The sequence below is a fragment of the Lactuca virosa genome, chromosome 3, assembly GCF_052849685.1.
Source record: "Lactuca virosa cultivar CGN04683 chromosome 3, Lactuca_virosa_CGN04683_v6, whole genome shotgun sequence".
NCBI lineage: Eukaryota > Viridiplantae > Streptophyta > Magnoliopsida > Asterales > Asteraceae > Lactuca > Lactuca virosa.
This window is the reverse complement of record NC_136428.1, coordinates 62,713,766-62,740,478: the sequence shown is the minus strand read 5'-3', so window position 1 is coordinate 62,740,478 and position 26,713 is coordinate 62,713,766. Positions and strand designations below refer to the sequence as shown.

The 26,713-nt window shown below is 40.5% G+C and overlaps 2 protein-coding genes and 1 long non-coding RNA gene across 7 annotated transcripts; 2 read left to right on the top strand and 1 right to left on the bottom strand.

Moving 5' to 3' along the window:
• Window positions 1-3,705: 3,705 nt before the first annotated feature.
• Window positions 3,706-6,852, top strand: LOC145165845 (uncharacterized). Of its 3 annotated transcripts, XM_079084750.1 has the most exons (11): window positions 3,706-3,880; window positions 3,964-4,392; window positions 4,942-5,065; window positions 5,172-5,319; window positions 5,404-5,483; window positions 5,562-5,675; window positions 5,767-5,846; window positions 5,966-6,101; window positions 6,175-6,324; window positions 6,393-6,478; window positions 6,742-6,852. In XM_079084750.1, exons 5-11 carry the CDS (start codon window positions 5,466-5,468, stop codon window positions 6,794-6,796), a joined length of 639 nt encoding a protein of 212 aa, XP_078940876.1. In that variant the 5' UTR covers window positions 3,706-3,880; window positions 3,964-4,392; window positions 4,942-5,065; window positions 5,172-5,319; window positions 5,404-5,465; the 3' UTR covers window positions 6,797-6,852. The 3 variants fall into 3 exon arrangements, with proteins under 3 accessions (XP_078940876.1, XP_078940875.1, XP_078940877.1); XM_079084749.1 differs by having other exon boundaries at window positions 3,706-4,392; XM_079084751.1 differs by having other exon boundaries at window positions 3,706-4,392; window positions 6,691-6,799.
• An 8-nt stretch (window positions 6,853-6,860) lies between these two features.
• On the top strand, window positions 6,861-8,326 carry LOC145165846 (protein FLX-like 1). Of its 2 annotated transcripts, none has more exons than XR_013740203.1 (5): window positions 6,861-7,120; window positions 7,201-7,376; window positions 7,494-7,558; window positions 7,642-7,790; window positions 7,873-8,326. XR_013740203.1 is itself a non-coding variant. In XM_079084753.1 (5 exons), exons 1-4 carry the CDS (start codon window positions 6,861-6,863, stop codon window positions 7,732-7,734), a joined length of 582 nt encoding a protein of 193 aa, XP_078940879.1. In that variant the 3' UTR covers window positions 7,735-7,773; window positions 7,873-8,326. The 2 variants fall into 2 exon arrangements, 1 of the variants encoding a protein (XP_078940879.1); XM_079084753.1 differs by having other exon boundaries at window positions 7,506-7,558; window positions 7,642-7,773.
• A 31-nt stretch (window positions 8,327-8,357) lies between these two features.
• LOC145165847 (uncharacterized) lies at window positions 8,358-10,549 on the bottom strand. Of its 2 annotated transcripts, none has more exons than XR_013740204.1 (3): window positions 9,836-10,549; window positions 8,916-9,003; window positions 8,358-8,464 (listed from the first exon to the last, which is right to left on the bottom strand). It is a non-coding gene; the product is annotated as an uncharacterized LOC145165847 (long non-coding RNA). The 2 variants fall into 2 exon arrangements; XR_013740205.1 differs by having other exon boundaries at window positions 10,107-10,549.
• Between the last annotated feature and the right edge of the window lie 16,164 nt (window positions 10,550-26,713).

The following is a 26,713-nucleotide window of genomic DNA, read 5'->3' as shown; positions in this document are numbered from 1 at the left end:
TCCGAATATCCGAACCAAATAGTCCAATCGAAATTGTCCAATTGGACAATTCAGTTTTATCCAATTAGTGAACAACCCTAATCATGGATCAGCCGAACCTGAACATGAGGCAGCACAGGTGGCTGGATGTAGTCAAGGACTACGATTGCGAGATCCTTTACCACCCCGGTAAAGCGAATGTGGTGGCGGACGCTCTGAGCCGCAAGTCAGCTGGGACTTCCACCCCAGCGATATGTATGAGGATAGCAGTGGATTCCCTGCTTGTAAGTTTGATCAGAGATGCTCAGGTCGAGGGCATGCGGCCAGAGAATTGGAAATTGGAAAGGATCAAGGGCGAACGCGCTCGGTTTATTCAGGATGGCCAGGGGTTATTGACCCGATGTGGTCGAGTTTGGGTTCCGATGACTGGTGGAGTCAGACAGACAGTGATGGAGGAGGCTCATAAGTCTCATTTTTCCATACACCCGGGGGCCACCAAGATGTACCGAGACCTGAGTTTGAGTTACTGGTGGCTATGTATGAAACGAGAAATCGCTTGGTATGTCGAGAGGTGCTTGACCTGTAGGATGGTCAAGGCCGAGCATCAGAGGCCGCATGGTAAGCTGCAGCCTCTAGAGATTCCCATGTGGAAATGGGAACAAATCACGATGGATTTCATTACCAAGTTGTCGAGGATGGAGAAGGGATTTGATTCCATATGGGTCATCGTAGATCGATTGACCAAGAGTGCCCATTTCTTGGCTATTCGGGAGAGTTCGTCGGCCGAGAAGTTGGCCGACATGTATGTTCGCGAGGTCGTGTCTCGCCATGGGGTTCCCGTCTCCATTGTCTCCGACCAAGATGTTAGGTTTACCTCCCGTTTTTGGCAGAAGTTCCATGAGGAACTGGGCACGCGGTTGCACTTGAGCACAACATTCCATGCGCAGACTGACGGTCAGAGCGAGCGGACCATTCAGACCCTCGAGGATATGCTGAGGGTGTGTGTCATTGACTTCGGTGGGAGTTGGGATTCCCACCTACCGCTTGCAGAGTTCGCCTACAACAACAACTACCATTCCAGCATTGGCGCCCTGCCTTTTGAGTTATTGTATGGGCGAAGATGTCGCACCCCGGTTTGTTGGGATGAGGTTGGACAACGAGTGATGGGACGGACGGAGGTAGTTCTGCAGACTTCCGAAAAGATTCAGCAGATTAGGCAGCGATTGCAGACCGCTCAGAGTCGGCAGAAGAGCTATGCCGACAGGCGCCGATCTGAGTTAGAGTTCCAGGTGGGTGATATGGCACTTCTGAAGGTCTCACCCTGGAAGGGTGTGATCCGCTTCAGAAAGAGGGGGAAATTGGGTCCCAGTTACATTGGGCCATTCAGGATCATTGCCAGGATTGGCAAGGTGGCCTACAGGCTAGAGCAACCAGAGGAGCTTAGCCGGATTCACAGCACATTCCACGTTTCACAGTTGCGAAAGTGCATTATGGACCAGGAGGCAGTAGTATCGTTGGATGATATTCAGGTCGACGAGCGCCTAAATTACGTGGAGAGGCCTGTGGCCATTTTGGAAAGGAAGAAGAAAATTATGCGGAACAAGGAGATACCTTTGGTGAAGGTGCAGTGGGAACATCGGAGGGGACCCAAGTGGACATGGGAGCCGGAGGCGGAGATGCGAGAGCATTACCCGGCGTTGTTTACCTCAGCAGACTTCGAGGGCGAAGTCTAGTTCAAGTGGGGGAGAATTGTAACGCCCCGATTCTCAGGTATTGATTTATGTATGAATCCTTCTTGGTCTATGGGTCTACTCGACGAGTTGGTCGCCCTACTCGTCGAGTAGTAGCGGTATGGTCCACGCGTTTTAGTGACCTACTCGCCGAGTCCAAGAAGGGACTCGACGAGCAGGAGCTGGCAGATGAAACCCTAAATTTCGGGGCATTTCACCCTATTTAAAGGATCATTGGCCTCCCCCAGCCTCCCCTTTACTGTTTCTTGTCCCTATTTAACCCTAAGTCATGTGTGTGTGTGTTGTTTTGGAGAGTTTGAGCATGGAGGAAGGATTTTGGGTGAAGGAAACACTTGGGGAAACAAGATAGTTGAAGCAAGAGCTCGTGGGATTCAAGATCTGCATCAGTAAGCACTCTTTTGAAGGTACTTGACCGTTCTCCTTGGCTCATTTTCACCTAAACCCTCTTTTGCATGAGTTTTAAGAAAGGTTTCTTGTGCTTAAGCCAAGATCTGAAGTTGTAACTTCAGATCTGGACTCCCCTTGGCTTCTAGATTCATAAAGTCATCAGCTTTGCCTAGTATGAGCCTTCCCTCAAGTGTGTAACTTCATTGCAAGCTTAGTTTTGTCATTTTAGGGTCTTAAAAGCCCTGCATGCACGTAAAGTTTGCAACTTTACGTGATAAGCATGCCTAAGGAAGTTGGATCTGCAATTTGGAGCCTTGGCATGGCTTAAAAAGTGTCTGTATGGTTAAAGGACTGAAGGGACTCGGCGAGCCGCATGGTCGACTCGGCGAGTCATATGAAGATGGGCATGGACCCGACGAGTTGGATGAACAACTCGGCGAGTCCGATGAAGATTGCCGTAGACGCGACGAGTTGGATGAACAACTCGGCGAGTCAGTTAAGGTTTCCCAAATAGTGGATGCGTGTGGACTTGTCGAGTTGCATGAAGGAAAACCCGACGGGTGGCCGTGGAGCTTCAACCACGAACCTTAGGAACTCGACGAGTCATTCTGGTGACTCGGCGAGCGGACAAGTATTGCAAGAAACTCGGCGAGTAGCTGATGGTACTCGACGAGTTGAGGTCAACATGGACTGTTGACCTTGACAGTTGACTTTGACCTTGACCAAGGGTTGACCAGTTGACTTCTGGGGTATTCAGGAATTTATAAACCTTAAGATGTGTTGGGTATAGGTGGTGGGGTTCGTGGCGGTGATTCTGGGCTAACTATCGGTATTTTGGGGGAGCTCACTAAGCTTTCGGGCTTACAGTTTCAATTGATTGTTTCAGGTACATCAGGGGATCGCGGCAAGGGGAAGGCATGATCGTACAGCTCCTCCTGTTTTGTTTATGGTTCTGGGGAAAAACTCTGATATAAACTATTTTGGAAAACGAATTTGTAATCCTTAATGGATCTTTAATGTTTTGAAAAGTTTAAATTTGGTCTCATTTTTATGGGTATTACATAAGTAGAACTCGGGAACAAGGTGTTAGGGAAAGTGGGTTTTGAAGGGAAAGGGGTAGATAAGGTGGGTGGGGTGGGGTGGGGTTTTTTTTTTTTTTTGTATATTTTTATTAATTGCAAGAAAAATAAAATAAATCAAAAATAAAATAAAAATGGTAAAATAGTCATTTCATGTCTCGTAAGTAGGGCTGTAAACGAACACGAACAGAGGCTTATTCGTGTTCGTTTGTTTAACTTTCACTACAAGAAAAATACCCTTTAATGACGCGCAAACAATGACACTCGCTGATTTACGATACGCATTTTTGTGTTTCCTTAAAATAATGTCAGCCTTCCAAAATTTGAAGGATAGATGACACGCATTTTTGCGTGCCTTAAAATTAATGTCCAACAAAAAAATACAAACACGAAGGGCACTTTTTTTAAATGCGTGTCCTCTAGAAATGTTGCTTTATTTTTTTTATCAAACGCGCGTTTTTAAAGGGCAAAAATGAAATCCTCCAAAATTCTAAAATTTTGAAGTGCTCGCTTCTTCAATCTCTCCTCTGTATCTCTCTTCATTCACTCATTCCTAGGGCTTTTTCAAGAACCATTCTACCTAGAGCTTTTTCATGAAAATTCAAAACGCTCTCCGATTATCGATCGGTTCTCCCAGGCCTCTACAACAATCGACGATCTCACTTCAGGCTTACTTCTTCTCCGGTGAGCATAGGATCACCTCCCCGCGTCCATCCTCCTCGTCATAAAATCATCCAACTAGGGATTTTTTTTCTCGATCTCTTCAGGTCCGTCCTCCCAAAATAAGGAAGAAACTAGTTTGATTTCTCCCCTAAAACCTGGACGACCTTCCATCACTGTCCCAAGATGTCTTCATTGTTCCTCTCTCGGTCTCTTCCATCAGGTAAGTTGTCGGACCATCTCATCTACTCATTTTTTACTATCTTTATTCTCGCTCTCTTTTTTTTCTCGATTTTTCTTCTCCTTTCTCTGTTCTCCCTTTTCTGTTGAATGTTGTTGGCAGTTAGAATCCAGGGGAACAATAGAGGAGAGTCGAATGGTAGTGGTACACCACCACATTTAGGTGTAGGTGTATGTTAGGGAGGGTTACCAACACCAACAACCCTCATCCTATCCCAAAGCCCTCATGAAATCGACTCAATGTACATCACCATGCTCAGAACCACTGAATTCGTGGGTAAAACCACATCATCGAGGTATGTGTTTTACATCTAATTTCACGTGTGATATTTCAACTTTTTTTAGTTATAAAAGATCAAATTTAAAGATTTCTGCTGTTTGGATCTTCTGATTTCTCATTTCTACTGGTAATCTCTTATCCCTTCTTTCATTTTGTGCTGTTCAAATCTTCTAATTTCTCACATTCTACCCCTGTTTAATCTCGTTAGTGTTATCCAATTTCAGCTTTAGTCGGTCTGATCTATTTGTTTTGCATTTAATTAATGGATGTGGTTTACTTAGTTAATTGAATTTTAGTCAAATCGCAATGGAAGGATTAGGTCTCATAGTTGTAGATTGAGATGGGAATTTTTAAGAAAAAAAATCAAAACGAAGCCTTAAATCATTAATTTAAGGCTTAAATAAATTTGAGAAAAAGTGGATTTATGTTCGATAAATGTTACATTGAGTAACCTTTTTTTTCGAATTTATTCAACATCAAGAAAGTTGTTAATTCTTCAGTTACAGGAGAAAATGAAAATAATTATTGTTATAAATTGAGTTTGTTTGTTCTTTCTGATTTTTAGGTGTAGTCTTGCTAGCAATATTGTCCAAATGGATGATGAGATCACAGAAAATAGTAAACATGTGAAAGATGTTTTTTCTCCAGTATTTTTAGCATTGCTTGATTCTCTTCTGAGTCGTTCTCAGGTATTTCCTTTTTAATTTTGTAATGACAATATGACATGTTCAGATGCATGCTAAATATTTTAGTTTGAGTTATGCATTTCTTCATTAATTAATAACATGAAAGTAGAGATCAAATGTGGTATGTGGATGACTCAACATATGGTGATACTGCAACAAGGGAGTTGCCAAATGGCCTTGCTCGGTTTAGATTAAATTTAGTTGAGCTTTTGGTGGACATTTGCCAGCTTTTGAAGTCTGTTGTGTTTTTGCAAAAGGTTCTTGTCTTAATGACTTAATCTCCCAATAATTATGAATTATTTCATCTTTATAATGATTAGTAATATAAAATTGGGAATCAGATTTTTTTGGTGGTTGGTTGTCTTCAAACGTACAAATTCCATGGAAGGAGGTGGAAACCAGAATGTATGCTCTTAATGTGGTCAGTTTCTTCGACCATATTATTGTAAATCATCTTACAAAATTTCATTATAATATTAATATTAATTTTCTGTTCCAGGTTGCTGATGTAGTACTACAAGAAGGTCAAACATTTGATCTCTCCATGGTTTTGCACTTGGTGACAATTTTATGTGACAAGGAATCATATGAACCAAAAGGCTTTATGTGCATTGTATGTCATTTGATAGTGATTTTTTGTTCATAATGCAGAATTCCAGTATTATAAATCTATCTTTTCATGTGGTTTCTTGTGTACATTTTAGGTACATAGATCACTTGTAGATGTTATTGGTTCCTATTCAAAGTGGATGTCTTCTTATGTAACTAATGACAGACCATTACTGTAAGGATTCTCTTCTTTAAAGTTTCATAAAATAGAGTTCAAATCACAAAAATAACCAAAATATAGCGGCTTTCATTTACTTACCCTTAATATATCTACCTCTGATCTTCTATTTTTAGTTTATTTTTTGCAGCTGGTATGTCAGAACCTTTATGTTCGCATGCTTGTGCAACTGCCTTTAGAAAGTTATGTGAAGATGCTACTGCAGTTATGCACAGACCTTCAAGTTTAGAAATGTTAATGTGGATTGGAGAGGTTAGTTAGCTTATTTGTTATGGCTATATTCAATGACGAGGGTGTTTACAATACGTCTTTTACCTTATTTCAGGGATTGGAAAAGAGACACCTACCTTTAGAAGATGAGGAAGATGTTATTGGTGCTGTTACTTTGATACTTGCTCACCTTCCTAACACGGAATTAAGGAACAGTTTGTTGCTTAAGTTGCCTTCTCCTAGCTTCGAATCTATTGGAAAACTTGTAAGAATTTTATCTTTACTAAAAAAGAATTAAAAACTTGTCTGAATCCATGACTTAATTTCGTTCAGATTGATGGAGATCATGTCCTCACTTTGAGGCAACTACCAGCTGCTTATACTCATCTTGTCAACTCTGCAGTGAGGGGGTTTTACAGGTTTTTCTCTTGAAATGGTTTTATCATGTTACCTTTTTTTTGTGTAAATGAATTTTTTATTAATTATTAGTAGAATTAAATAATGTGTAGAGTAGAACTAAAACTATACATTGTATTTGCATATAATTGAAAAGATTGATTCCATTCCTATAGACCAAGTGATAAACCAAACATAAATGATTATAAAAAAATTCATATGATTTTTCCTTCAGATTCATCAACTTAGAGTGGTTATGTTTGGAGATTGATTGAATCATGTTCAGGCAGTTACCATTCAAAGTGAAATCAGAGGTTAGCTACAACCTATGTTGCACTTAAGCAAGAACTTGAAGCTGCACAACATGATCTTCAAAAAACAGACGGTTTTGCTCACAACTTCCTCATGGAGAAAGATATGCAGATGAGGGAGTTGTATGAGAAGTCAGCAAAAATGGAACACGATCTTCATGGAGTAGAAGCTATGCGTGATGAGCTTATGCAATTACATGCTGATGTTAAGGAGTTGACTTCTACACGCCAAAAACTTACTATTCAAGTTCAGTGTATGACTCAAGATCTTGCTAGAGCTATTGCTGACTTGCAGCAAGTCCCAGGACTGAAGTCAGAAATTCATGGGATTAGACAAGAATTGCAACATGCAAGGTGACTTCATCATTCATGTCCCTATAAACATGTTACATTGCATATAGATGATGCAATCAAATGATATTTCCTTCTTGAAGGGCTGCAATTGAACATGAGAAGAAGGGGCATGCACAGAACTATGAACATGGTCAAGTGATGGAGAAGAGTTTACTCTCTATGGCTCGTGAGATGGAAAAGCTGCGTACTGAGATGGCTAATGCTGAAAAACGGGCGCGTGCTGCTGCAGCTGTAGCTGCAACCAATCAAAATCCAGGTAGGCCATTACTTGTGTTTCAGTGTTGTTGATGGTTCTTTTAGGAAGTTATCAGTGCTTGACTTCTTGGGTGCTCTTCATATACAAGATATAACCTAAATTATGTTAATGCTGAAGCTAACTATTCAGGGAATCCTTACCCTGCAACTTATGGCATTAGTTCCATGAATCAAATGAATCCTGTAAGTTATCTCATTTTCTTAGTTTCTTTCTAGGGGGGTATTTCTTTTTGGGTCTCAATTTTTTTTATTACTGTGACAATCAGGTGCAGCCTGTTGCAGAAGGTTACCCTCAATATGGGCCTGGGCCTGGATCTTGGGGATCATATGATATGCAAAGGGCTCAAGGACACAAATAGAGTGATAGACTATCTCATGCTAAGATGTGGACTCTTATGGTACTTTGAATTGAAGTGTACGTTTGTTTAAAATGTTATCTTATATAAGACCTTTATTAAATTATTATGCATGCTATTTTGGATATTGTTGTCCTACAGCAAATGCTAGCAGTTAAAGACTAAGAAGACTGAGGTGAACAAAGAAGAAGGAAAACATAGTGATGGTGGTGAAGAAATCAAAGAAAAAGTGAATGAAAAGGCAAAAGTGAAGTGGGACCCAGTGTGGATCTTTCATCACAGAAAGTGTCAAAGGAGGAAACTATACAACATATGAACACAAGTCAAGATTCGAATTTGATGCCTTTTGTTGACCTCAAGAATGCAATATCAGTGAAAAGAAACTCAAAAGATTCAAAGAATTCAAATGGGGAAGATGAGAACCAAAATGAACAGGAATCAAATGAGAATGAGAATGAGAATAATGAAGTGTCTGAAGTGAAAAATGAAAACACAGCTGCAGAGTAGAGTGGAATAAGAAGCTCTTACATGAAACATCCCAAAAATACAGTCTGAAAATTTCGTTTTAAATCAGTAATAAAACCATATTCATCAACGTCATATAAGAATCATAAACAATGTATCTCAAAATATCATAACAACTGTCAAATATATCAGAGTATAAACATCCCAGGCTGAACAAATGGTGTGTGCACTGCAATCTTCCCGAGCTCCTCTTTTAAATACTGAGTACCTGAAACCAAAACTGAAAACCATAAGCACGAAGCTTAGTGAGCTCCCCCAAACTATCACATACCATACAATAACATATAAAACAACTACTGGGCCTTGCCCACTGCATCAGACCAAAGTCCGGAAACTGCATCGGACCGAAGTCCGGAACTAACCAGGGCCTTGCCCTCTGCATCAGACCGAAGTCCGGAACTAACCAGGGCCTTTCCCTCTGCATCGGACCGAAGTCCAGAACTGACTGAACATAGCATAGCATAATCACAACTACTAGCATAAACACATATATTGCATACGGCATCGGACCGTCTGGAACACATAACACAAGGACATGCTTGAATCACAAAGACATCAAGCACACTAAACTACTGCATCAGACCGAAGTCCGGAACTACTGCTAACTAAACGGGACGACATTGTGGCCGTAGACCCGTTCCTACTGGAAGGAAACTCACCTCACACTGCTGAAGTCCCGTAGACACAATCTCATACTGCTGAAGTCCCGCAGACTCAACCTTAGCTGCTGGATAACAGATTCCCGAACTGTCAACACCAAAATAACACCCAATTAATAATTGGGTTCTAACACATAACTATAAATACATACTTTGGGTAATTACTACATTACCCCTAGCTTGGCTTACCCAAGCCCAAGGCCCAATCCATAGGCCCAAAGTCAACTAGGGATCAAAGCCCAACATATGGCCCAACTTTCCAAATTGGGCCCAAATCTCTACATGGACTTCCCTTAAGGCCCAATTGTTCAGTCCAGTCCAACATGTCTTATTCTAAGGGCCCAATATCATACAACCATCTAGGCCCAAACTATGGAAAATTGGGCCCACACCCTCCTATGGGCCTTACCTTAAAGCCCATTAAATTATTCTAGTCCATTTGCTTGTTCTTGGATGGCCCAACACAAAGCCCAAGTGAAATTAGGGTTTCACATAAAATGATAACTAGGGTTAAGTGTTTATTACTTAACGCATTAAGGACTTAATCCATTAAGTCCTTTACTCTACTAGATAAGTGATATGGAGTGATTTTGGGCTTAATACACAATCCAATCCCAATGGCCCAAAGATGGGTCCAATAAGTCTAAGGCCCATTACTCATAATTAGGGTTTTCCACCCAAACATGGCCCAATAGGCCCAAAACCAATCTCTAAGCCCATTAGGGTTTGCTAGTGGGGCACCACCTACTACCACCTCGGGTAGTGGTGGTCAATGGCGGCTTGCGGCGGCGACCACCACCTTACGGTGGTGGTTATTATTATTTTTATTATTAACCAAAGCTAATTACAAGTACAATGTTTAATCCAAACATAAACACACACACTAACACACACTAACTAACACACACACACAACCACACCATGGTGGCCGGCGGCGATGCTTGGCGGCAGCAGCCACCACCTCACGGTGGTGGTGGCGGATCTCTGATTTTCTGACCATACGTTGTGCAAACAGCTTCACAAACACACCCAATCGGAAGATTTATTCGCATAGCCACCACCTCACGGTGGCTTGTGGTGGCAGGAACTGTTTCAGGGCAATAACCACCATGGTCAGCTGCCATGGTGGGTTTTTCTCTCTATCTCCGGCTAAACTATCCCTCACACGTCACAAACATAATCACAGCCCACCTGGTGGCGTGCAAAGACGAAGGCAGTAAGGTTTTTGGCGATGACAACCACGACGGTCGGGAGATACGGCGGCGGCATGAGATGCCGATGGTTGTAGTGGCTGGAGCAGCGACCTGAGTAGTCAAACCGAGCCAAACAGCGGTGGTGGTCGTGACTGAGAAGAAACCACCGCGAAACGAGGCAGCGCCGGCAACGATGAAACAGTAGAATAGAAGCGGCAGGACAGTAGCGCTACAGCGGAGTGGCGGCAGCAGCTTCGTTCGTCTAACTCCTCACAGCCCCGCACAAGCCACTCACAGCTCCAAAAAATCCGGTCTCGGTGGTTCCTCGGCTGTACAGCGCCTCTTCAGCAGCATGGCGTGTCGGCGCTCGTCGGCGGGGCAGTAGGCGGCCTCCCTGCCCGATCGGAATAGTGAGATGAGGAGTAGAGGCGGCTGGAACAAAATTTTTAGGTTTAGGGTTAAAGGATGCGATGTGGGGAAGGGATACGGGTATATCCCGTATCTTATTTCAAACTTATGATCGAATTATTCAACTTCAGCCCCTCCATCCTAATTTGTTTTCAAACTAAATCCAAAACATACCAAATAGACCCTGCCCTCAGAAATCTTTACAAACTGAATCCAAAACTTACCATTTAAACCCTGATCCCATAAATTTCTTTCATAATAGATCCCTAAATCACCAATAAACCCTTAAGCCTTCAAATCTTTTCAATTTAAGTCCCGAACGTACACTTTTAACCCTCGACTTTCAAAATTCTTCACAACTTAGTCCGGGACTTACATTTATTAATTTTTTTTAAATGAACGGGGCGTTACATTACAGCTGCAGAAGAAGCTCTTATAGACTTAGGAACATTACCAGAGAATGGAATAAGAGGAAGCAGAAGCACTGAAAACACAGCTGCAGAGTAGAGTGAGTTTTTTACCTTTATTTTTTTATTTTTTTAAAACTAAGTATTTTCAATTTTCTATTCTTTAAGTTCTTATAGAAAACATCATTCAATTTCAGACTTCAATGCACCTGGTGTCCCTATTGCTGATTTGGAGTTTCTTGACCTTTGCATTGCTGAACAAGAGGTAATTAAGCTAGCTTTGGCCAATTAATTTAATTTAAACACTTTGCATTACCTGTAAATTTAAAAGGAAGATGGCACAGGCAAGGAGTATCCTTTGGAAGCTGCCGTTGAGGCCACCAAAAATACTTTGATTCAAGGCAAATAGAATTGGTAATTGTATTTGTTTGTATATTGTAAACGTCACGATTACAAGCAATATATGTATACACACATTGTTACACTTTAAACCCTATAGAATATAAATATATATATTATTGTCTAATATCCCCCCTCAAGCTAAGGCCGAGTAGCGACCTGTAGCTTGTCACGTAAGAAAAGAAATCGATTTGAGGGCAGGGGTTTTGTAAACACATCTGCAATCTGGTCGTCTGTGGAGATATATTGAACCGTTAGCTGTCGTCGTGCAACCTTCTCTCGAACAAAGTGAAAGTCAACATCAACATGTTTTGTACGTGCATGGAAGACACGGTTTGTGTCACACCCCAAACCAAGGATGGCGGAAACGTCTGGGGGTGGAGGACTTCATGTAAAGTATCACAACAACGAGTATAATAGTGCTCAAAGTAAATACAACCATCATAAATATAATTGAAAAGGTTACACCATAGTATATGATTACATGTTTCAAAATCAATTACATTATGATGACAAAATAAACTGTTTGACGCTTTAACGTCCCATCCTCAAAGTGCTGATGTTTTCCTGTTTCATTGATTTCCTGAGAATACAAGTAGTTTTGAAAAGTGTCAACAATTAAGTTGGTGAGTTCATAAGAGTTTTGTTGGAGAAAGAAACTGTTTTCCTTGTAAAAGCGACAAAGTATGTTTCCAGAAAATCCAATATTTTCTTTATAAAAGTTATGTAGTCCTAAATCCCAGGACCGAAAATGTGTGTGTGTGTGTGTTTTGTACTTAATATGTTCATACTAGTAAGGTGTTTCCAAAGAAAATCCGATATTTTCCTTAAAGAGTGAATCGTAAGTTTCTATATTAATAAAATAGTGCATGCTAGAATTTCCTATAGTTTCCTTCTATAATCTCTAAGTGTATATAAGTTGTATAAAATTTAAGTTAAATAAACCGTTGAATATAATGGGTCTGCCCTAGGTCCACAACCAAACAAGGAACAGGAGATGAGGCGGGCCCACCAATTCTAAGTCGATCATGACTAAATTCTATATAACTCTAGCATATACACTTAATAATTATGGCTGAAAACTAACAATGCTAGATAGAATGTAGTCTTAAAACCAAAGACCGAGACTATGCTTATCATAATTCATCAAGTAGTGGTAGTGGACATAAACTATACATATCATAATTCACCAAATAGTGGTAGTGATAGTGCTCATGAATTATGCATATTATAGTTTATCAAATTGTGGTAGTGGGAGTGAACATAAACTATACATATCATAATTCACCGAATAGTGGTAGCGACAGTGAACATGAATTATGCATAGTATAGTTTATCAAATAGTGGTAGTGATAGTGAACATAAACTATACCTATTATAGTTTATCATATTGTTTGTAATGTAATGCAACCTAACTATACCTACTATAGTTAGCGTATTTGTTGGTAGTGTACACTTATTATAGTTTATTATAATTACTTGTAGTAGTGGCAACCTTGGTATACGATTCATACCTTCAAGATAAGGTAAATAATATGTATTATCGTTCACATGTATTCAATTAGTACTATTCTTGTCATGGCTTACTAAACGTTTGTATGTAACGGATGTAAACTTTGTTTATGACAATTTATCATTTCACCATACTTAATATAGTAAAAACCCATTTGTTTTCTGATGTATGTCTACATACCAAGGCAAAATGACATATAATGTAATAATATATAATCACATAATGATACACACCTTGCTCAACAAATTACAAGGTGTGAATGAAATTGATGGCATTTTTCTAGTGATAAAATTTCTATTCCTGTGCTTAGAAAATTTATAGAAAAATCATCAAAGGTCGAAATCAAAATCCGTAAATTCTGAGAGTTTAGAAAATTTGTCTAGTTTGTTCATAAATTTTCTCATGATTTTTAGTGACTTCCAACTTGTGTGAAAAAGTCCATAATCACAGACTGGTCCGGATTTGTTCTTGAAATGATAGGAAGTTTTGTAAAAATCACATAAATCGTAGAAAAATCGTATGGAGATGTGCAAATAGTCATTGTAAAGGTATGAACCTGAACTATTTGCACCTAATACAGTTTTGAAAACTAAAATGTTTAAGTTAACCAAAACAATCCGTGAATGGAGTTAAACTTTTCTGATGAAGGCTGTTAAGTGAGTTTAGTTGTGTTCTTAGTGTTTTAACTTGTATTCCCCCCCCCCCCCCCTTAAAACTTAAGAAAACATGAAAAGATAGGGGTATGAACTCACCTTGAGTGTTTTCAGTAGATGGATGATGGGGAAAAGAAGTGTTCAACTCAAGAACACTTGGGAGATGCTTTGAAGATTTGAAGATCTAACACAAATGTGATGGAATTTGTGTAAGCAATCTATGATTTGGGAAAAAGAAAGAGAAATAATCATAAGAAGAATGAATTATACTTACCAAGAGTGGAAGAGAGCTTGAAAAATGCCTTGGAAATCTCGAAATTGAGAGAGAGAGTTTGAGAGAAAAGATGTGTTTGATCTTTGGTGGAAGGTGTGAAAAGGAGAGAAGTGTGAGGAGAGAGAGGGTTTTCCAACCCTTAGAACGTGGGAATGGCTGGGAAATGAGTGGGAAAGTACATTGAAGTGACTAGGGATGGTGGGGAGGAGTGGCTGGTCATAGAGTGGGTGTGGGGGTGGTTGCTTGTGTCATAAACTAAAGTAAAGTCAACACTCCACCTCAATTATTCACCCACTAGATTTTATTTTTAAATAAAGATTTCCTTAAAAATATGTTTAAATTATGAATATTTAGGGTCTTATATATTAAAATATGATTTCTGGAGAAAATCCCGCGTTAAAATAATTAAAAACGGGCTTAAAACGGAGTCGGGGTCGAAAACTGGGTGAAAATCGCAAAATCCGAAGTCAGGAGGGTGACTCCGGCCTTAACTGCCTTGGATCCGAAGTGAAGGCCTGGTCGCGGGTGTGGATTCGAAGAGGAAAGGGGGCTGCAGTCCGAGCAGGAGGGCTGCGGTCCGAAGTCAGGAGGGGCTGCGGTCGGTGGCTGCGGCTCGCTGGCTGCGGCTCGCCGGCTGCGGCTTGCTGGTTGCGGCTAGGTGGCTCCGGCTCCTCCAGGAGACTCCGGTTCAAGGAGGGTTTGATCCCTATAGAGGGACTCCGGCCCTAAGAGGCTATTTTCCAAGGTATCTTCCCGTTTCGCATGGTTTTTCACCAAGTCAAGTGTCGGGATGCCCCAAATGATTACAAAAAGATCAAAATAGGTTTTGAGAGAGATTTGGGAGAGATTTGTCATACTTGGAGAAATTTGGCATACTTAGAGAGATTTTGGAGAGATTTCACATACTTGGAGATATTTCTCATTCAGAGAGATATTTGGGAGAGATTTCACATACTTGGAGAGATTTGGGAGAGATTTGACATTCTTGGAGAGATTTCTCATACAGAGAGAGATTTGGGAGAGATTTCACATTCTTGGAGAGATTTGGGAGAGATTTGACATTCTTGGAGAGATTTCTCATACAGAGAGAGATTTGGGAGAGATTTCACATTCTTGGAGAGATTTGGGAGAGATTTGACATTCTTGGAGAGATTTCTCATACAGAGAGAGATTTAGGAGAGATTTCACGTTCTTGGAGAGATTTCTCTTACTTAGAGAGTTTTGGGAGAGTTAGAGTGAAAGAGATTTGGAGAGACTTCTTTTGTGACCTTTTTTAGTGTTTGGCTTTGTAACGCAAGGTTTGTAAACCTCGTTAAGCCATGTTTTAGTGACCAACACACTCCCGATGAGTGTGCAATAGTGTTTTATCACTTTGGTTCATTGTTTACCGCATTTAAGGCTTAGGAACTTTAAACACACGAACTTTCCAAATGATGTTTTCTTATTAACATAGCGAGTTGTACAGTAATTACATAATGTAAACCCTAATACGCAAGGGCTAATTGAGTCGACCGGTTTGACTTGTTGACTTTAGTTGACTTTGACTTGGCTAAAAATTGACGGTTGTCACATCATCCCCCCGTTAGAAAGAATTTCGTCCCGAAATTAGTGTTTCGACTGGGACTTCAAGAATTCGGAGGAAATATGGGGGAAACTTTTCGTAGTACAAGAAATTGATTATGGTGAGGAACAACCCGCCTGATGTCACATGACGACCTTGGAATTTCTTATTGTAACTTGAGCTGAGTCGATTTAAAATGAGTTATTGTTTTGGAATGATAGTGTATTCAATGTGTGCCTTTATGCTCTCCGCTCTATACTTGGTATTACTACTTCGAATATTTTATAATGTAGTTAGCGAGTTCCAGCATTACGAATGTTTCAACAATTTGTGATGAAATTTGTATTACAAGCCCTACCTGTTCTTTTATAATCGCTTGGTGTAAACTAGTCGTATATCATTAAGATTGCAAAGGCATTCGAATGGGTGACCCCGCCTTAAGCCCACAACCAAACAAGGAACAGGGAATGAGGCGGAATCAGACATTCTAAGTCCATAGAATCTTAATGATATATGACCATAATGTTTACACTAGCCATCATAGATTCACTAGTTAAAAACCCTGCGTTTTTATATAGATGATAAGACTTATTTGGGTTTTGTCGTGTTCTCGATATTCATGGTTGATATACTTGAATCGATGCTAGTTTTAGTAATAAAAAGGAATTTAGAATTTAAATGTCGATGTTAGAAGCACGTACTGATATTTACGGGAGGTTCCGGGGTGGTCTCTTCTGCGGTGATCGCAAGCACCCTTCCACCATCACCATCATTCCTTGTCCTTGGACAGTCTCTCTTGAAGTGTCCCGTTTCACCGCATTCGTAACAAGCTGGGCTTGCTCCAATGTCGGGGACCTGGTTGATGGGTCGTGTTGGTGCCTTACAAAAACGGGAAGTATGTCCCTTCCTGTTGCAATTTATGCAATGCAACTCCCGGCAAGCCCTAGTGTGATGGAAGCTACACTTGTTGCATTTCGAAAGAGTTCCAGCATAACGATTTATGGGTGCTGGCGTGGCGTGGGTTGTGGCAGCATGAACAGCAACGATCTGTTGCTTCTTAGTGAAGTCCTGGGCTGGTTAGTCCTTCTTGTTGTCGCAGAACTTCCTTTTGTTGTTTCCTCCTCTTGCTTGATCAGGGGTGGTTGTCGCAGTGTCATGGCTGGCACGATGGTCGATGAGTTGTTGTGCCAATTCCTTGGCACTCTCAAAGGTAGTTGGTCTTGAGGCCAACACGCTATCTTGAATTTGGGAGGACAATCCCCAGAGGTATCGCTCCAACTTTTTGTCTTCCGGGGTGACCATAGCGGGACAAAGGAGTGCTAGTCACAGAATCGGGCGGTATAAGTTGCAAGGTCAGAGCCTGTCATCTTAAGATCCCACAGTTCTTGCTCCAGCTTTTGCACTTCGCATCTTGGGCAATATTCCTTCAGCATCATTGTCTTTAAGTCCTCCCAGCTTAACGAGTTAGCCACTGCAAGCGTTAATGTCTTAAAGTGGTTTTTCCACCAAGTGAGGGCCCGGCCAGAGAAAGTGTAAGTTGCAAATTTGACCTTGTTTGCTTCGGGGCATGCACAAATTTCGAAGACCGTTTCGGTCTTTTCGAACCATTGCATCAAGGTGATGACGCCCCCGCTGCCATCGAAAGAATCGGGTTTGGCACTAGTGAAGTCTTTGTACGAACATTCCCTCGTACGTCCCGTATTGTCCCCGTGGTTAGAGTTTGTGGCTCCAGATCCAGCACCACCGGTACCATTCGTACCAATTTGCGATATTGCGGCAGTTACGGCTGCGGTTACGGCAGCTTGGAACATAACAGGATCATATTGGGGAGGCGGCGGTGGTGGATTTGTTTGCGTTCCGCTAGTGCGTCTAACAGACCTTCGAGGCGGCATCTTTCTGTTATAGAATTTCAAAGACGTATTTAGTAATGGTTATTAGTTTTTAAGTATAGTATTTCCCGATTCTTCGAATGTGGAAAACAATTCATACCAGAGGTCTATATAAATAAACTTATGAATTTAGTAGAAATGACTCGATTATAATCTTGTGATTTGCTCCATGCCCGATCCACCCCTAAGATCACCCAATGTATACCAGTTGTGTGTCATTAAGGTCCGATAGGCCGTTGAACTAAATGAGTCTGCCCTAAGCCCACAACCAAACAAGGAACAGGACCTAAGGCGGACTTACCATTTCTAAGCCGATCGTCTCTTAATTACACATAACTTTGAGGTATACATTGAGTAATCATAGAGTTACCATAAGCAAATCGTTTGTAATAACAGGTTATGATATATGTGGTAAACTCCCAATGAAATAAAATGCTTGCCAATTTTTATTGATATCTTCCAGTTATACTCTTACCATTTATATACACACGTATAAATTTCGTACTTTACAGAACTATTCTCGGTGTTTCTGCTAACGTCCCGGAGACGGAGTTATGGCGGTGGGTAGAAGTAGGTTTTGTACGGGCGTTAAGATTTACCCATCACGTTGCTCGTGCGAGAATATGGGTAGAAGAGATAATTAATAGGCGCCTAATCCTATAATTACTTATAGGGGTGATCCTTATTAGTCACGTCTATAATCACGTAGTGCATACCAGTTATACATAATCTGAGATAGAATAGACCTTCGAATAAATGACTCTACTCTAAGTCCACAACCAAACAAGGAACAGGAAGTAGAGCAATAGTCATAGATTCTGAGTCTATAATATCTTTAATTATGTATAACCTTGGCGTATGCATTCAGTCATTATAGACCTACTAATAGGGGTCTTTAGTTTTCACGTAAGTTGGTTATAGTATCACAAAATACTCCTATAGTATTTTAATGTTTGATCTATGTTTTTCAACGTTCTTTTGTAGATGGAATTGGTAAGTTTTTAGACTTGTTGCAACGCCACAACCATTCTCGGGCATATGCTAATCACTTCTGGGTTAGACATAGTTGATCAGGCTATGTCATCCCCAGACCTGACCATACATCCCCAAGCCTAATTGTGCCATTCAACAATCACAACTTTTTTTTTGTTCTAGAATGATGTTGACCTTAATATGTATGCATGCATGTATACTTTTAACAAGAAACTATTTATTTCTAAAAGTATAGTCATTTGAAAATGTTACATCAGAGACCTTAGTCCCAATGCATTTATAGTTTGTATATCTTATGTGGTTCGATATACTTAGTTCACTATAAACAATGCTCTGATACCAATCTGTCACACCCCCAAACCAAGGATGGCGGAAACGTCCGGGGGTGGAGGACTTCATGTAAAGTATCACAACAACGAGTATAATAGTGCTCAAAGTAAATACAACCATCATAAATATAATTGAAAAGGTTACACCATAGTGTATGATTACATGTTTCAAAATCAATTACATTATGATGACAAAATAAACTGTTTGACGCTTTAACGTCCCATCCTCAAAGTGCTGATGTTTTCCTGTTTCATTGATTTCCTGAGAATACAAGTAGTTTTGAAAAGTGTCAACAATTAAGTTGGTGAGTTGATAAGAGTTTTTTTTTGGAAAGGGAACTTCCCTAACGAGGGTTTCCGGGCCAGCTTTCGCGCACCGACTAATCCCCCGCTGCAAACATGAGGCTTTGTCTCATGCCCTGGAGTCACTGCAGGCGAACCTCCATGGCCACAAGGGCTGAGTGGTGCCAGGATTTGAACATGGGTCAATAGGTTATCCACCATATTTTCCACATGCCTTACCAAGTCACCACAACCCAAGTGGTTGAGTTCATAAGAGTTTTGTTGGAGAAAGAAACCGTTTTCCTTGTAAAAGCGACAAAGTATGTTTCCAGAAAATCCAATATTTTCTTTATAAAAGTTATGTAGTCCTAAATCCCAGGACCGAAAATGTGTGTGTGTGTTTTGTATTTAGTATGTTCATACTAGTAAGGTGTTTCCAAAGAAAATCCGATATTTTCCTTAAAGAGTGAATCGTAACTTTCTATATTAATAAATAGTGCATGCTAGAATTTCCTATAGTTTCCTTCTATAATCTCTAAGTGTATATAAGTTGTATAAAATTTAAGTTAAATAAACCGTTGAATATAATGGGTCTGCCCTAGGTCCACAACCAAACAAGGAACAGGAGATGAGGCGGGCCCACCAATTCTAATTCGATCATGACTAAATTCTATATAACTCTAGCATATACACTTAATAATTATGGCTGAAAACTAACAATGCTAGATAGAATGTAGTCTTAAAACCAAAGACCGAGACTATGCTTATCATAATTCATCAAGTAGTGGTAGTGGACATAAACTATACATATCATAATTCACCAAATAGTGGTAGTGATAGTGCTCATGAATTATGCATATTATAGTTTATCAAATTGTGGTAGTGGGAGTGAACATAAACTATACATATCATAATTCACCGAATAGTGGTAGCGACAGTGAACATGAATTATGCATAGTATAGTTTATCAAATAGTGGTAGTGATAGTGAACATAAACTATACCTATTATAGTTTATCATATTGTTTGTAATGTAATGCAACCTAACTATACCTACTATAGTTAGCGTATTTGTTGGTAGTGTACACTTATTATAGTTTATTATAATTACTTGTAGTAGTGGCAACCTTGGTATACGATTCATACCTTCAAGATAAGGTAAATAATATGTATTATCATTCACATGTATTCAATTAGTACTATTCTTGTCATGGCTTACTAAACGTTTGTATGTAACGGATGTAAACTTTGTTTATGACAATTTATCATTTCACCATACTTAATATAGTAAAAACCCATTTGTTTTCTGATGTATGTCTACATACCAAGGCAAAATGACATATAATGTAATAATATATAATCACATAATGATACACACCTTGCTCAACAAATTACAAGGTGTGAATGAAATTGATGGCATTTTTCTAGTGATAAAATTTCTATTCCTGTGCTTAGAAAATTTATAGAAAAATCATCAAAGGTCGAAATCAAAATCCGTAAATTCTGAGAGTTTAGAAAATTTGTCTAGTTTGCTCATAAATTTTCTCATGATTTTTAGTGACTTCCAACTTGTGTAAAAAAGTCTATAATCACAGACTGGTCCGGATTTGTTCTTGAAATGATAGGAAGTTTTGTAAAAATCACCATAAATCGTAGAAAAATCGTATGGAGATGTGCAAATAGTCATTGTAAAGGTATGAACCTGAACTATTTGCACCTAATACAGTTTTGAAAACTAAAATGTTTAAGTTGACCAAAACAGTCCGTGAATGGAGTTAAACTTTTCTGATGAAGGCTGTTAAGTGAGTTTAGTTGTGTTCTTAGTGTTTTAACTTGTATTCCCCCCCCCCTCCCCTTAAAACTTAAGAAAACATGAAAAGATAGGGGTATGAACTCACCTTGAGTGTTTTCAGTAGATGGATGATGGGGAAAAGAAGTGTTCAACTCAAGAACACTTGGGAGATGCTTTGAAGATTTGAAGATCTAACACAAATGTGATGGAATTTGTGTAAGCAATCTATGATTTGGGAAAAAGAAAGTGAAATAATCATAAGAAGAATGAATTATACTTACCAAGAGTGGAAGAGAGCTTGAAAAATGCCTTGGAAATCTCGAAATTGAGAGAGAGAGTTTGAGAGAAAAGATGTGTTTGATCTTTGGTGGAAGGTGTGAAAAGGAGAGAAGTGTGAGGAGAGAGGGGGTTTTCCAACCCTTAGAACGTGGGAATGGCTGGGAAATGAGTGGGAAAGTACATTGAAGTGACTAGGGATGGTGGGGAGGAGTGGCTGGTCATAGAGTGGGTGTGGGGGTGGTTGCTTGTGTCATAAACTAAAGTAAAGTCAACACTCCACCTCAATTATTCACCCACTAGATTTTATTTTTAAATAAAGATTTCCTTAAAAATATGTTTAAATTATGAATATTTAGGGTCTTATATATTAAAATATGATTTCTGGAGAAAATCCCGCGTTAAAATAATTAAAAACGGGCTTAAAACGGAGTCGGGGTCGAAAACCGGGTGAAAATCGCAAAATCCGAAGTCAGGAGGGTGACTCCGGCCTTAACTGCCTTGGATCCGAAGTGAAGGCCTGGTCGCGGGTGTGGATTCGAAGAGGAAAGGGGGCTGCAGTCCGAGCAGGAGGGCTGCAGTCCGAAGTCAGGAGGGGCTGCGGTCGGTGGCTGCGGCTCGCTGGCTGCGGCTCGCCGGCTGCGGCTTGCTGGCTGCGGCTAGGTGGCTGCGGCTCCTCCAGGAGACTCCGGTTCAAGGAGGGTTTGATCCCTATAGAGGGACTCCGACCCTAAGAGGCTATTTTCCAAGGTATCTTCCCGTTTCGCATGGTTTTTCACCAAGTCAAGTGTCGGGATGCCCCAAATGATTACAAAAAGATCAAAAGAGGTTTTGAGAGAGATTTGGGAGAGATTTGTCATACTTGGAGAGATTTGGCATACTTAGAGAGATTTGGGAGAGATTTCACATACTTGGAGATATTTCTCATTTAGAGAGATATTTGGGAGAGATTTCACATACTTGGAGAGATTTGGGAGAGATTTGACATTCTTGGAGAGATTTCTCATATAGAGAGAGATTTGGGAGAGATTTCACATTCTTGGAGAGATTTGGGAGAGATTTGACATTCTTGGAGAGATTTCTCATACAGAGAGAGATTTGGGAGAGATTTCACATTCTTGGAGAGATTTGGGAGAGATTTGACATTCTTGGAGAGATTTCTCATACAGAGAGAGATTTGGGAGAGATTTCACGTTCTTGGAGAGATTTCTCTTACTTAGAGAGTTTTGGGAGAGTTAGAGTGAATGAGATTTGGAGAGACTTCTTTTGTGACCTTTTTGAGTGTTTGGCTTTGTAACGCAAGGTTTGTAAACCTCGTTAAGCCATGTTTTAGTGACCAACACACTCCCGATGAGTGTACAATAGTGTTTTATCGCTTTGGTTCATCGTTTACCGAATTTAAGGCTTAGGAACTTTAAACACATGAACTTTCCAAATGATGTTTTCTTATTAACATAACGAGTTGTATAGTAATTACATAATGTAAACCCTAATACGCAAGGGCTAATTGAGTCGACCGGTTTGACTTGTTGACTTTAGTTGACTTTGACTTGGCTAAAAGTTGACGGTTGTCAGAGTTTGCTGATAAATATGTGGCTCCTAAATTGTCACACCACAAAACTGGAGCTGAACTAGTAGTAACACGGAGTTCACACAATAATGTTTGAAGCCAAGTGAGTTCTGCAACTGTATCAGCCATAGCTTTGTATGCAGATCCTGTGGATGACCGCGAGACAGTCTGTTGTTTTCGAGCACACCACGAAACAAGATTAGAACCAAGATAAATGGCATATCCCCCGGTGGATCGGTGGTCATCCGGGCAACCAGCCTAATCCGCATCAGAATAGGCACGCAAGGGAGTAAAGCTGGAATCCGTGTATGCATGGAGAGTGGGAGCTGAGTCATGTTTAATCAGTAAACCATATGAGACAGTACCTTGCAAATAGCGAAAAATCCGTTTAACTGCAGACCAATTATTTTGAGTTGGGGAATGCATGAACTGGCAGACTTTATTAACTGCAAAGGTAAGATCAGGACGTGATAAGGTGACATACTGTAATGCTCCAATCATTTGATGATATTTAACCGGATCATCGAACTGGGGACTATCACCAAGAGACAGGTTTGCTGAGGTGGTGAAGGGCGTCGGAACAGGTTTAGCATTGGATAAGACAGCTCGTTCCAATAATTCAAGAATATATTTTTTCTGAGATAGAAGAAGATCTAGTCGTTGTTTGACAATTTTAATCCCCAGAAAGTATGATAAAGGTCCCATATCCTGAAGTGCAAAGGTTTGACTAAGAGTTTTAACAACACTATCGATGTGGTTGGGATTGTTTCCTGTCAGAATGATGTCGTCTACATAGACGAGCATGTATAGTAGAACACCCTGTGAGGAATATATGAACAATGATGGATCAGTTTTGGAGGGTTGAAAACCAAGAGCATGTAGGACCATAGACAGTCGGTGAAACCATGCACGTGGTGCTTGTTTCAAGCCATACAGAGATTTGTGAAGAAGACACACATGGTCAGGCTTAGAAGGATCAACGAATCCCTCGGGTTGTCGAAGATAAACGGTTTCATGGAGATCCCCATGTAAGAAGGCATTTTGGATATCAAGTTGGCGTAAAGGCCAGTTTTGTGTAACAGCCAAGGATAAGATGACCCGAATGGTAGTAGATTTGACTACCGGACTAAAAGTTTCTTGGTAATCGATCCCATGTTGTTGTCGAAATCCCTTTGCAACTAAGCGTGCTTTATATCGTGTCACTTCCCATGTTTGATTTCGTTTGATCTTGTAAACCCATTTGGAATCAATGACATTTGAATTCGGAACATGTGGCACCAATGTCCAGGTGCCATTACGAACAAGAGCAGAGTATTCTTCGTTCATAGCAGTTCGCCATTTTGGGTCAGCGTTAGCAACTTTGAAGGTAGTTGGTTCAATGTTGAGTGAAGTGGAACAGGTGCGAAATGAAGTTGCAGAAAATTTAGAAACCTGTTTAGGATTAGGTCTCAGGTTTGGTGGGCGAGGACGCGGAGGAGGTGGAACGGGTATAGATGTTTCTGGTTGGGGTTGGGTAGATGGTGTAGGTTGTCGACGATAGGTGTAAAGGAGAGGTGGAAGTTGTGGTGGCGGTGGTGGTGAAGGTGGTGATGACGCAACAGAGGATGTTGGAGTAGATGGTTGCGTGGCCGGAGTTGGGGAAGTCGGCATTGGTATCGGTGAAGCCGGTGTTGGAGTTGGTGAAGCCGACTGATGTGGTAATGTAGGAGGTGGGTTGGGGTAGGACGAGATATACGGGTTAGATGATGGTGTGGTTGTAGTTGGAGAAGAGATGACATGATACAGGAAGGATTGTTCATCGAAGCGCACATGTCGAGCAATGTAGATTCGTTCAGAATCAGGATCATAACATCGATACCCATGGTGGGATGTACTATAGCCTAGAAAAACACAAGCGGTTGATCTAAAATCCATTTTATGTTTGTTGTATGGACGAAGATGTGGGTAACAACGACAACCAAAAACCCGTAGGAAAGAGAATTCAGGGGTGTGTTTGAAGATATGTTCGAAAGGTGAAGTGTTAGAGTTTGTCCGAGATGGCATACGGTTAATGAGATAGACAGCCGTATCAAAGGCAAAATGCCAAAATGTTGTGGAACATGTGACTGAGCGAGCAATGTGAGGCCAGTTTCAACAACATGACGGTAACGTCGCTCGACAAGACCGTTTTGTTCACTGGTGTGAGGACATGAGAGTCGATGAGTTATGCCAAGTTTTGAGAAGAACTGCGAAAGATTACGAAACTCACCCCCCCATTCGGTCTGAACAGACTTGATTTGGGTTTGAAACTGTCGTTCAACACTGACCATAAAAGCTTTAAAAGTATCATAAACATCAGCTTTAGACTTCAAGGGAAAGATCCACATAAATTTAGAGAAATGATCAACACATAATAAGAAATAACAGTGGCCATCGAACGAGGTAACAGGGGTAGGACCCCAAACATCACAAAATAATAAATCCAAAACATTCGAACTTTTATAAGTAGAAGTTAACAAGTGAAGTTTTGATGACTTTCCTATGGAACAAGAGTCACAACTAGAAGAATTAAAAGTATCTAGTAAGGGTAAACGATATTTGGAAAGCATTGAATTCAACAACTGAGAATGAGGATGTCCCAAGCGTTGATGCCAAGTGGTTGAAGTGACACGGGTACTTGAGAAAGCAACTTTAGAAACTGGTTGTAGCCTTGGAAGTCGAAGGGAGTAAAGACCATCATTACTTGGACCCATGAGGAGGATGGTGTGAGTTTTCTCGTCCTTCACAGTAAAATAGGAAGAGTGAAATTCAGAATAGACATTGTTGTCTTGACAAAAATTTTGAACAGAAAGAAGATTTTATTTAATTTTAGGAACATGGAGTAAGTTTGTAAGAGAGAAAGAATTATTGGGAGAGTGATGTTTTGAAGAACCAATATGGAGAATGGGTAAGCCATTACCGTTGCCAACGTGGATGTGATCGTCACTATGATAAGCTTCATATTGATCAAGGCTAGAAAGGTCTGGAGTGACATGATGACTAGAACCCGTGTCTGCTAGCCAAGAACCAGATGTTTGTGATCGAAAATCTGCAAAACTAGCAGAAGGTTGTGATCTGGGGCGTATGGTAGTTGGGTCACGGTTTGGACATTGGGACGGAACGTGTCCAATACCGCACCTGTTGCAAGTTCCGTATACTGTATTTTGATTTGACGCCCAAGTAAATTGAGATCTGGTGCTTCCTCCGTGTTGCCGATTGTTAGAGAAACCTCTCCCACGACCAGACCTGTTGTTGAATTGGCGAGTGTTTCCTGATCGTTGTGTGTAATTAGCCTGTGCAGGGTGTGTATTGGCGAGTGGCTGAAGTTGGAATCCTAACTGTTGTGCAAGTTGTTGGACAGCATGAAGGGTATCAGTGGGAAGAGTTGTTCCTGATTGGGTAGATGTACGAGAGGTTGTAGTAGCCAAGAAAGCTTGAGCCGGTGAGACTTCAGTGGGTAACTTTTTGATCATAAAATCATGATCAGCCAAAAGACCATGAAGTTCAGAGAAGGCAGTAGGAGATTGTCGTGCAAGAAGTGTGGATTTCGGTCCATTATATTCGTCCCTTAGACCAGAAATAACAAGCATAACAAGATCTTTTTCTTTAATAGGTTCACCAATGTTGGCTAAAGCACTAGAATATTCTTGAGCATGAGTTAAATAGGCTGAGGAAGATTCATCACCTTTCATTGCAATTTTTAAAAGTTGTGTCTTTAGTGTGTATTCTCGTGAGGAGGTATGAGGGGCATAAGCACGCTCAAGAGACAACCAAAGATCACGTGAAGTAGTGCCCTGAACATGTTGGAATGATGCTTCAGAGATTGTAGACAATATCAACATTCGGACATGGGCATCATTGTTGACCCAAGCTGCATATTCTGGATTGGTTTGAGAAGTAACAGATACTTCTGATCCATCTTTGCCGGATGAAGTGGTTGAAACGATGGTGGCCTGAGGACATAGGGTTGTGCCGTCAACATAGCCAAATAGATCGTTTGTAATCAAGAACGGTTATATCATTGTTTTCCAATACCCGTAGTTTGTAGGCGACAGAGTGAAGCCAAACTTGTGTGAGTTGTGAGATGTTTTCTCAGTTGAAGAGAAAACAATAATAGGTGCCATGTCTGACAATGAAAGCGAGAGAAGGTTGTTGTCGAATTGTTTGTAGATCGACAAGAAGGAGGATCGGCTGAGATGTGGCTGTCGTAATGTGTTTTTAGGGTTAGCTCTGATACCAAAA